At 41.4% G+C, this 12,283-nt stretch overlaps 1 protein-coding gene across 4 annotated transcripts in view; it reads right to left on the reverse strand.

The window, feature by feature from the left end:
- HNF4G (hepatocyte nuclear factor 4 gamma) overlaps positions 1-12,283 on the reverse strand; it is a 73,870-nt gene that overhangs the window by 13,871 nt on the left and 47,716 nt on the right. For all 4 annotated transcript variants that reach the window (XM_069957452.1, XM_069957453.1, XM_069957454.1 and 1 more), the window contains 3 exons: positions 4,931-5,102; positions 3,709-3,803; positions 2,375-2,481 (listed from right to left, as the gene is read on the reverse strand). In XM_069957452.1, coding sequence (XP_069813553.1) covers positions 2,375-2,481; positions 3,709-3,803; positions 4,931-5,102 — 374 coding nt within the window. The remainder of the gene's footprint in view (positions 1-2,374; positions 2,482-3,708; positions 3,804-4,930; positions 5,103-12,283) is intronic.

The following is a 12,283-nucleotide window of genomic DNA, read 5'->3' on the forward strand; positions in this document are numbered from 1 at the left end:
CAAATGGTCAAATCCTGCTACTCAATGGAGTGCGCTAAGCATACAAAATATAACCAGGGCCATTGCTAGATCTGAGTATTTTAAGTTAGCATTAATAATGCAATTTATGTTGGTGAACAATAAAATGAAATATTTTTAAAATAAAATAATAATAATACCACAAGAGTTCTAATATGTCTAGCAGAAACCTATTGTATTTTTTTCAAACTAATCTTTGTATATCTCTTTTACCCCCTTTCGGACAGAGCCTAAAATGGCCTTATGGACCGCGCCAATTTCCATTTTTGCGTTTTTTCCTCCTCGTTATCTAAGAGCTATAAAGCTTTGTTTCCAGCTACTGGGCCATGTGAGGTCTTGTTTTTTTCAGGAACAGGTGTACTTTGTAATAGGGAATTTCTTGGTGGAGTTTTCTCTCCACTACTACATGGGGACCTTGTTTGGCAGGTGGAATTTGCCCTGACTATATGTTTCATTGTCTCATGACCCTTAATGATATATTGTATTTTGAGATGTACTTTTCTGATTGTCTGCCCTATAGTCCTCCTGTTTAAAGTCCTGCATGTAGCAGGACTTGTAGTAGTGTAGGGCAGCCTGTATATTAGGCTGATGCCATGTGCACTATTTTAATTGTTTTTATCAGTTTTTTGTTAGCCGGGTTAATAAAGCTATTTTAAATTTATATTGGTGTGTACTGTGGTTTATATACCCTATATTCCTGTTATGGTCAGTACGGCAAAGGCAGTCTGACAAGACACGGACAGTGAGCCCTGAGCTGACCCCACCCACTGACCCTGCCTATTTGCCACGGACGGCCCTAAACGGCCCGGACAACCACGGAGTCGGTCCCTACACTGAATAGGTGCGACACACAGAGCACGGACAGACAAACAAAACACAATAAGAGGTGTCAGACAAACCAGGTCAGCAACAGTCAGGCGGCGAAGTACAAAAACAGCAAACAGGAGAATAGTCGAGGTCAGATGCAGATGGTCCAGAATACAGAGTTCAGAGTAACTAAACAGGGAGCTGAGCAGGCGAGTGAACTCTAATAGTCAGCAGGGAAGGGAGAAACTTGCTGCTTTTTATCTAGGATCAGAGACTAAGTCCAGCAGATGATTGGACCAGCCCTGATCCCAGCAGCAAGTTCAGCTGAGAAGATCAAGCAGAGCAGTAACCCCTGCACTGCCAGGAGTCTGCCAGGAAAAGCAGGTGTGGCTGGCAAATACAACACAATTCAGACAGAGTAAAAAAAGAAAAACACAGACAAGCTCAGCGCTTCCTCGACCGCCCAGCATTGACCGAGGAGCGCAAAGTCATATTCCTAACAATTCCTCTGTCTTTCTTGTTTTGGTTTATTGGTCTCGGATTATAAAGTACACAGTAGCACCCCCTCTTTTCATCATTTATGGTATTTGTGGTGCCCGCTTTGCGTTTTTGTTATTCATTTGTGTAGATGGGACTTATTGGTCATTTTTTATATTTTTTTTTGTATATAAAATATAATAAAAAATTAACAATCCTTGCTTTTTTTTACGCTTTTTGTTCACACCATTTAACGTGCGGAAATAATATTGGTTTATTTAAATAGATCGGACAATTACGCACGCTATGGTGTATAATATGTTAATTAATTTTATCATTTATGCATTTTTTATTTATAAAAGGAGAAGGGGGGGTGATTTAGACTTTTATTGGGAGAGGGGGCTTTGGGGCATTTTAAAAAACTTTTATTTATTTATTTTTTTATACTCATTTTTAGTCCCCCTATGGGACTTTTACTTACATGCAATAGATTGTGTTCACTGATCACTGCTATGCCATGTTCCCCTGGTGTCCTCCTGCAGTGTCTCTGGGTCCCCCCGCTGATCATTGCCATTCCTACTTCCAAAAAGAACTGGTTTTGACAGCAACAGCCATCTCAGTTAATCAGTGACTGAGATGGGACAGCACCGCAGCCAGTGATTGGATGAGCGGCTCTTACTGCTGACATCTCGAAAGTGACAGAGGCTGCGGTAAGCGGGAGACCCAGAGATGCCAAAGGAGGAAATCAGGGGAATGGGGAAAGGTAACAATGAGATGTTTATTATGTTTTATATAAGGGCAGAGAAGTGCCAGATTAACCAGATAGATAGATAGATAGATAGATAGATAGATAGATAGATAGATAGGAGATAGATAGGAGATAGATAGATAGATAGATAGATAGATAGATAGATAGATAGATAGATAGGAGACAGATAGATAGATAGATAGATAGATAGATAGATAGATAGATAGATAATTACCATGTATAACAAACATTTTGGAAATCATTAGTGGAAATATTTGACTATAAGACATATGATCTGACTTCTAAACTGATGCTCTCTCTTACCTGACGAGACAGAGCCTCAGCTTGTGACAACGTGTTAATGGAGGGGATGCTGCTTCCATCAAACACATTTTTTCTTGTACTTATCCTGTCTCGTTCGTTTTGAACAGCTGGTGAAATAAAATGAGAGAAAATGTAGGTCTAGTCAAATCAGATTCCCCCAAAAGGGAAAGTCACCCATCTGTAGACAGTTGTTACAGGACACTTGCCCCTCATGAGTACACTGCAGGGTACCGAATGGCCACAGAGATGTCTAAGGGGTAATCTCTCTCAGAGAAGAGATCCAGTATTTTATGGAGACATTTTCAGTGTAAATTTGTTTCCCAGGTAAAATATAAGAACATACGGCAATTTCTCAATTTACTTAAAGCATCACTGGTCATGACAAAGATCCCATGCGGTTGAAACATTGCTGTATGCTCTTGGTGATTAAATAAACAGTTCATGCTGTCTGATCTCCATTTCTGATGTCACACAGACTTATCAATGTCTGCCGTTGACCGCCACTAGTCTGGAGATACAGCTAGACAGCGTTTTAGGGCCGTATTACATAGCCTGATGCTGTCAGCTCAGCACTCGTTTCCCCTTATTTCCCACTTGCTGCACTGTGCTATTACACACACAGACAGTGAGCAAGTTACAGCGAGAGGGGCCACCCGACCAATCCTTAGATCGTTTGGGCAGCCCATTGATCAGCAGTGGTCGGTTGCTTCCACTCTTATTACACAGATTAAAGCCCTGTTGCAAGAGCGTGATCAGCCAACATTGTGCCTTGTACCTTTCAACATGTGCTATTACACTGAACGATTATCGGCCTGAACGATTGGTAATAGGCCAAGTAAGGTCAATAATCCCCAGCCAGCCTGCAATCTTCTTCATTGCAGGAGATAGGCCTCTCCTGGCTATATATTAAAATTGGTTTTGGTCTCAGCTCTGAGACCCCAACTGATCAAAACTGACAGTCAACAGTAATGCTTTAGGCTACAATATTAGGAATAGCCATAAACATGTGTTGCACCGTTTTAAAAAAAAAAAATACTTTCCTCCTATAACATGCAATAAATCCATGCAATGCTTTGGGCAACTGTTGCCCTCTGGAACGTTATAGTATATAAGTTATAATTTAACCTATATATGCATGTACAGTATATTTACATAAATCTCAGGTATGTGTATTTTATAATGTACCATATCTAGATGTCATGTATAATATACAACTCCTCTTCACTGGTATTTTAGATGGTTAGAGTCGCAAATGATAGTTTTCTACTTTATATTAAGAAAATCTATAGAATAGTATATAATGTATACAATAAAAGAATAAATAAGAAAAATACCTTCTTTTTTCATTCCCGCTCTAAAACACTTTTTTAGTCGACAGTATCTGCACTGGTTTCTTTTATCCTTGTCAACAATGCATTGTCTGCTAAACCTAGAGAATTCAATAAGTGATGTAATACATATGTTTGGGTGAATTCTAGATTTTGATGCATTTTCTGCAATGAAGTCTGGGTGAAAATTTAAACAATCTGCATCACATCCATGTTAATGACTGTTCTACAACTCAGTTCATAGGACTTGAAAAACATCCATGCAAAATTAAAGGTGATTAAAATGATATAACTTAAGAATAGTATTATACAATACCATATTTAATGTTACTTAAAGGGTTTTTCTCATCTCCCCTGATTCATCTCAGCACCCCTGAATCAGCTCTGTTTTACGGTGTCTTTTGCTGAGTTTATACACGTCTCCAGGGACTGTGGATTACCCCTGAAGGTGTGTGGAAGTTCAGTTAAAAACACAGAAGCGAACGGTGAAAATATACTTACTTCTCCTGAGGATCCAGGCCACCTCATGATGTCTCAGAGAGTGGTGGTCGGGAACCTAGGCAATGAGCTGTCAACACTACAGGGACACAATGGGGCCAAACTACGAAAAAAAAGTCTGCTAATGCAAAGCATTTGCAAAATTGCTTTCTTTTACGTCCCCTTTAACCTAACAAAAAATTGGGTGACGAGAAAACTCCTTTAATGCCTCTATATTATTAGATGTAAGTACTAAAGATGAACGAACCTGCCGAGGTTCGGGTCCGTATGAACCTGAACTCTCGGCTTCTGACTGCCGCTGTCTGCCCGCTTCGTGGAGAGGGTGGATACAGCCGAAGGACCGCCTGGAGAACTGGGATACAGCCTATGGATATGGCTGTATCCCTGGTGAGCACAGAACCTATATAGCAGTGCCCAGATGTCCTGCAACCCTACCAAAGGCCCCTATGTGCTACAGTAGAGGTTCATTAGGTTCTATAGGTATAGAAATTTCCAGGTATGAAACTATTTTTTCTCTGTTAGATTAGTGAGAAATCCAACAATGAGTAAACCATGTATCATAAAGGCTTCTTTGGGGTGCACTGACATTAGAGTATAACTTGGAGAGGGGCCATGTGTATGATCCCTGAGGTTCATTTTAATGTTATGCACACACAATAGTTCCTACAGATTATCTGATTGTATATGGTTCTAAAAATGATTCTCACAAACTATTTTGCATCTAAAATACCTGCAAGAGTACACGTGGCTTTTCCTGATGCTTCGCCTGAAGAATCCTTTGCAACCATCACAGCTGGATGCACCATAATGCTTCCCTGTAGCCCTATCTCCACAAATTGCACAAAGGCTGTTGATACCATTATCAATTCCGTTCATGATGACTGATTCTCCAGGAGAACTATCTAAAGTATGGGTGAGATACAGAAGACATTAATTAATGCAATGTGTTAAAAACAACAATAAAGGATGCGTGAGCAATACAGAACCAGCACTCCAGTATAGCTAAAAGACCAACTGGCAGAATAGTTTGAATATAATTTTTATGAATCTAAGTTCGAGGCAAAATTTGGAAACCTATTAAAAAAAAAAAAAACTTGAATGCACTGCTGACACTGTTAGTTCGCTGTTAGGTCAAGGAGACACGAGGTACCTGTCATATATCCAGCTGTGCTTCCAGAAAGAAGAAAAAAGTCCTAAAGGCTTTAACACTTCCCTGCTCCCCTCCCCTTCCTTATGGTGCGTTTACACAGACAGATTTATCTGACAGATTTTGAAAGCCAAAGCCAGGAATGGATTTGAGAAGAGAAGAAATCTCAGTCTTTCCTATATGACCTGTTCCCTGTTTATAGTCTGTTCCTGGTTTTGGCTTCAAAAATCTGTCAGATAAATCTGTCTGTGTAAATGCACCATTACTCCTACTTGTGGCCAAGGTACCATGTGTGACCCAGGGGTGGATTAACTTAACCATAGGCTCCGGGCTGTTGATCAAACTTGGGCCCCCCACCCCACAGTAACTATGGCAGTACTAAATTTAGTGTTTTTCCTCCTTTTTCCTCCTTACAGTGCAGACTGTAAAGGACCTGTGGTGACATCATTGTCACATGATAAGGTCCTTCAGTATGTTCTCTAGTGTAACTGAATTGTCTCCTGGCTGCAGTTTTGCCCTGATTATGCAAAATTGATGTAAAAAAGCAGCAATTTTATGCAAATCATGGCAGAACTGTAGCCAGGAGACAATACACCCCTGAAAGTATAAGTCTGTTTGAGAGGCCATGGGCCCCCCAGGAGCTCAGGGCCCCAGCTACCGCCCAAAACGGACCTATTATAATTTGCTACTGCATGTGTCTCATAGTCCTAACAGCTAACAGTGTCAGCAGTACTGAACGTGAACAGCAGCTGACAGATTCAATTCAGGTAAAATCTCATAATATACAGTATATAATTTTTGTGACCTTTAGGACAATATCACACAAGTAAAGTCTGTAAATTTTCTAGCCAAAATAAAATCACCAGGCATTTTGCTAAATCTTTCAGAATAAACATTTGTGTAAAATTAGAAGAATAGTATGTTTCCACACAATTCTATTGGCCCTGTATTAAAGACTCCTGTAAATAAGGCCTTAGGCCAGGTTCATATATTGTGAGAACATCAGCTGTTGTTTGACACAGCCATGTCAAACAACGGCCAATGTCTGACTGCAGTATCGGCCAGATGAACATCACTTGATTTTAATTGGAATGCGGGCACATTCGGGTGTGCCCGCATTCCAATTTGCCATAGACCACAGTGTAAAGTACGGCTGGGAGCTGTACTTTACACTGTGAGCTGAGGCTATTTTTTACAGTCTCTATTCACTTAACCGCAGCCATACAAAACAGACCTGTCAATTATTTTGTGCAGTCCCAGAGGGCAATGGCCTTATACAGGGTGTATACACTACGTTGTTCTATAAACTGTAATGCAATCATGTACTGTAAGTTAACAGCGGCTATTGTTTTACTAATGAACATGGCCTTAAAGTGGTTGTCTGGTGTTTGGTATTTTTTATATACTGCTGCTGGTATATATAAAAGAATAAACACCCTACAGTATGCTTACCTCTTCGTGCTCCGACCTCTTCTGGTGTCACTGGTAACTGCCGAGCCTCCACTTCCAAAGCAAATTTGTCTTAGGAAAGAAAGCCCACTCAGCCAATCACTGGCCACGGCGTAGTCCCATCTCAGTCAGTGATTGGTTAAGCAGGCTATCACTCTCAAGACAAGTTTGTCTCGGAAGTAGAGGTTTGCAGTCAGTAGAAGACATCGGCAACACCAGATGAGGACACCGGGTGGAGTGTGGAGAGGTAAGCATAGGGTGTTTATTGTTTTATGTGCACCAGCAGCAATATATAAAAAAGTTTTAAACATCAGACAACCCCTTTAAGTAAAACATAATTGTTGTGCAGATGAGCATGATGATCATATACTCATATCAGCACACCCTTCCATGTATGTAAGCTAACTAACGTTACCAGCAAAGCTTGGGGCATGGCCTGCAGCTGAAGAGACCGGACGCGTCCTAGCAGAGCTCCATCCATACAGCTTAATCATAGCATTTATCCTGCTTTATTCTTGGAGATTTGTCTCTGGGGACCTCTCTACCGACTGCTAACCCTGTACAGATGCGGACAACCTCCCGGAGAGCAGCGGCGGTCGCCTGGAGAAAGGCTCAAGCCTCTATCCCGTCGGCCGCGACTTTCCAACATGGCGCCGACACTCTCCCGGACTCCTTCGTGAGAGCTTCTTTTGCAGACCCCGGGGAGGCGTGGGAGGCCCCTCCGGAGTTGGCTTCAGTAAATCAATCCCAGGAGGACTTCTCCGCTGGCCACTTTTCATCTAAAGCTGCGAAACGGAGGAGACAGAGACTAAGAGTGATGGAGGATCAATCCTGTATGCTGCACTCGGCGGGAGAAGACGGCCAACAATTGCAAGTGCGATCTCTCTCTAACTTATGTCTCCCTATATTGTTCATGAACGAGCATCCTACAGCCTTGAAGTTGTGTCACGCTGCAGAACCAGATACTTCATCTCAAGTTTCTCTTGACACCGGGACTTCCCATGCACAGAGCGTTCTCTCTCCCACGGCTCCGGTATTTATCTGTAGCAGTCGCAGCCAGATCCCTGAACAAGTTAACCCTCAATTGTCTGGTCCTCTTCCAGAGTCTGCTATATCATCAGCACTTCCATTATGCTCGGGACTCCTCTTGCCCAACTATCATGCTGTTACCTCTCCACTTTCCCACCCTTTGGCACATTTGAAAAGGGACACTGACCATCATCTTGACTCTGTGTTTAAGACTGTACCTCAGCTGTCTGTATCCTTTGTCAAAGATGTAATGGTGTCATTAAGAGACTCGCTTCTTTCAAGTATTGATATGATTCTAGTATCCTTTTCTTCGTTGGGTTGAGTGAGGTTGTCGGACTGCACAACAATCTGTTGGATAATTGCAAGAGGTTGGAGGATGAGACTAAAGCGCTGCGACATAGACTTATGACGCTGTATGATCATATGAGGCGCAACAACATTAAGCTGCGCAACGTTTTAGAATCTTTCACCCCTGCCGAGCTGCCAGCGTATATTCAGCAACTGATGCATAGCGTCCTGCCGGGCTGTCCGTCACACCATTTAAACATCAATTGGGTGAAGCGAATTCCCCGTCCTCCGCACCTTTCTTCTTCTGCACCACGGGATGTAATTGTTCGTGTCCATTCTCTAGGTGCTAAAGCTGAGTTTGTGGCGGCGACAAGGAACAAGAAACAACTTTTAGGCGCTTACCAAAATATTGAGGTCTATACCGATCTCTCCCCAGAGACTTTGCAACACCGCAGATCCTTCTCTCATGTTACCAGAACTCTAAGAGAAAGAGATATTCCATACAAATGGATTAACACCGCACATCTTTTGGTCACATACTGAGACTCTTTGCACTGCATCACTAGCCCAGAAGAGGGCCAACGGCTACTGAATACTTGGATGTTGCATTAAGAACTTTGGTTTCCGGATAAAACTTCTTGGGTCTCTGATTAGGCCGGACTTTGTGCCCTACCATTCCTTTCGTTTTACTCTCCTTGGTGTGTTTGTTCTTGTGGTTTAACTGCACAGTAGGGTTTAGTTCATATGCTACTTATGATAGTATACTTCTGTTTATGTTCTCTCCTGTTTTTAGTATATAGCAGTTTATTATAGCTCCTCGTTATAATCTACCTGCTATTTATACCTGGGTCACTAGTTTGCATTTCTTAAGTTTTATATAGCATACGACCGAGGGTTTATGCGATTTCACTTATATCTGTTATATGATGATCTCTCCATGTTATTGTATGTTTTTCCTTTGTCACTAATTGTACATTTCTTGTATACTGCGTATTGTCCTTGCGTTTATATTGCCTGTTCCTCTCTACCTGCATATATTCTCGCTCTTCTGACTTGTTAAAAAATCTTTGAAAATCTTTCAATAAAAAACATATTGAAACGTTACCAGCAAAGCTTATCAATCACCAGGAATGCTGTAGGATAAAGGGGCTCAGAGTCGCGTGCCACATTACCACAGCTATGTTCAGCATTGGAGCATTGGAGGATCTGTTAGGAGCCTCCCTATACTGCAGCATTCTGTTTTTTCTAATAAAATGCTGGACACCATGATGGGAACCATCCCCTGATATAGTCAATATTGCTTATAATGCTTAGTTGTATTCTGTCATGTGACAGGTTCAGCTTTGCCATCATATACTGTTATTGTTACTGTTATCGTTCTGTAACACAGATTGAAAAATATTCCTTACATGATATAAAAATATGACAGATGTTTAACATCATACGCCACGTGGGGCTGCGCCATTTTTAAGTTAGGGACCCACACGTTATCAGGAACTTTGACGTGGTGTGTGGACTTACGCCTTTTGATCAAAATGTTACTAACTCCTGATGTTAGACTTAAAATTTTGCTGAGAAGCAGATAATCAGTTGTAAGCATTTTTGGATGCGCGATCATGTCTAGCTTTTTTCTTCATTGATCCACATCATTGATCAACAGCCAGGTGTAACACAATTAGGGAGTAATATGATATCCGCCAATAAAGTAAAGATCAGCCCAGAAAGTATAAATAGTGATACTGAAATACTGTAATGTGATGCAACACAAGAAAACATACAGTCAAATAAATGTACTAATCCAAATGTAGGCGTGGACAAAATGGCAAAAACATGTTTGGCTATGTTCACATTACGTGAACACCCGGCCGTTCCGTGACCCCGGCCGGGTCACGGAACGGCCGGGTGATCTTTCCGCTTGCTTCACTGTGTAAACTGACAGGTCTTTCTGCGGCCGGAATTCCGGACTGAATTCCAGCCGCAGAAAACTGACCTGTCAGTTTTTTACGGCGCCGCATGGGATCCCGGCCGGAGTGTATACTATGTGTGTATGCTCCGGCCGGGATCCCATTACAAATAAGGCTATGTTCAACTCCTCAAAACTACGGCCGTAGTTCTGCCGCGAGAACTACGGACGTAGTTTTAGGTAGTGTGAACATAGCCTTAAACTGTGTAAGATCCTACTGATTTTTTTTTATATGGACAGAGATGTATTTTGAAGCCAATGGGCCCCAGGGTAAAATATGTGACAGGGCCCCTCAACAATAATGATTAAAAAGGTTGTCTGGGAAAAATGTATTTTTACCCTATCCACTGGATACACTGAACCTAGCATAATAGTATAGAAGTTGTATTTTTAGCATATGCCAACTATCTTGCCAATGCCCTGTGCCCTTGCATGGTCTCCAAAGGTTTGATACAAAAACTTGTTGGCCCATGTTGCTTCAGTATAAAAGATTAGAGACTGTTGTAAAAAGTATACAGTAGGTATCACATGTCTCAGAGGTATGAAGCGGTCATTTTGTGCATATAGTTTTATAGTAGATTGTAACATGAGAAAAGTAACAAATGTAATTCAGAGAGGTATATGGCTATGTTCACACACAGTAAAATAAGAGCAAAACGCGACTGTAACTTTGAGTAAAAAATTTTAAAAAAAATTGTGAATGGGTGAAAAAAATGGCTGTTTGCAAAAGCAGGTGATACTGTACATGAAGAGCATGTTAATTTTTGTACACCTGTACTTAATTACAGCCGTTATTCTATACGGTGTGTGCACTGCTGGCCAATTTCCTATAGACCTTAATGGAGCGCATTATTATGTTCCTTGTTTTTTACTCCTTGTTTTAACTTTGGTATTATTAGTACTGTGTGTAAACATAGGCTAAAACTTAAAATAAGAAATTGAAAAAAAAAACAGCTTTAGGCTATGTTCACACATTCTATTTCCGTCAGTCTTTTAGTCACTATTTTTAAACTAAAACCAGGAGTGGATTAAAAACAATCAAAGAGTGCATTCTATATTCTCTTCAGAAAGGCCATATTCTCTGCCGCACGAAGGCTCATAGTCATTATTTTGAAGCCAGACGACGGCTATTATTTTAGAATGACGACCATTAATTGAATAATAATGTCCATTAATGGGTCTTTAAAAGATGTCCGTTAAGTGGCCTGAAAAGTGTGTAAACATAGACTAAGACTTTTTTCACACAACAATTTTCGAATGCTATTATTTAATACTCAAAATATAGACTGTTGTTTTGAGTATTAAATAACGGCCGTTGTTTAACATACAATAACATTACAATGACAGCAATTGGCACATTATTCAAGTTTACGTTCAAGATGGCCGCCTTTTAACACCCTATTGGGTGTGGCTTTTTTGAGGCTATGTGCACACTGAGAAATCCGGACTGTCCACCCATCACCGATTCCACAGCTCGCTCGAGTCTATGCCACAGGCCACGCAAGCAGGGGCAAGCTGCAGAATCCGCAGCGAGTGGTTTGCCCGGATTTCACAGTGTGCACATACCCTGACCGTGAAAGGAAAGTAAAAAAAATAAAAAATCTATGTGTCAACAATTTAAAATCACAGCCGTTGTTTTCCAAATAATGGTCACCAATAAATGTCCTAAACATTAAAGTGACTCTGTACCCACAATCTGACCCCCCCAAACCACTTGTACCTTTGGATAGCTGCTTTTAATCCAAGATCTGTCCTGGGGTCCGTTCGACAGGTGATGCAGTTAATGTCCTAAAAAACAACTTTTAAACCTGCAGCCCCGTGCACAACGGCCGGGGCTTAGAATGTCTATGCATTAGGCTGGCACCAAACCTCCTCCTCCCCACCCTCTTCATCATTAGGAATGCCACTGGAACATTTTCTTCTGTCTGAACATTGCACAGGTGTTTTAACGATCCAGCCCATGTTCAGTTTTCACACAGCTGATGAATACAAGACAATCTGCCTGGAGCATTCCTAATGATGAGGAGGGCAGGGAGGAGGGACAGAGAGGTTGTGCCAGCCTAATGCATAGACATTCCAAGCCCCGGCCGTTGGGCACGGAGCTGCAAGTTTGAAAGTTGTTTTTTAGGACAATAACTGCATCACCTACCGAACGGACCCCAGGACCGATCTTGATTTTAAAGCAGTTATCCGAAGGTACAAGTGGT

This window comes from Dendropsophus ebraccatus, chromosome 2 (genome assembly GCF_027789765.1).
Source record: "Dendropsophus ebraccatus isolate aDenEbr1 chromosome 2, aDenEbr1.pat, whole genome shotgun sequence".
NCBI classification, from domain to species: Eukaryota; Metazoa; Chordata; class Amphibia; order Anura; family Hylidae; genus Dendropsophus; species Dendropsophus ebraccatus.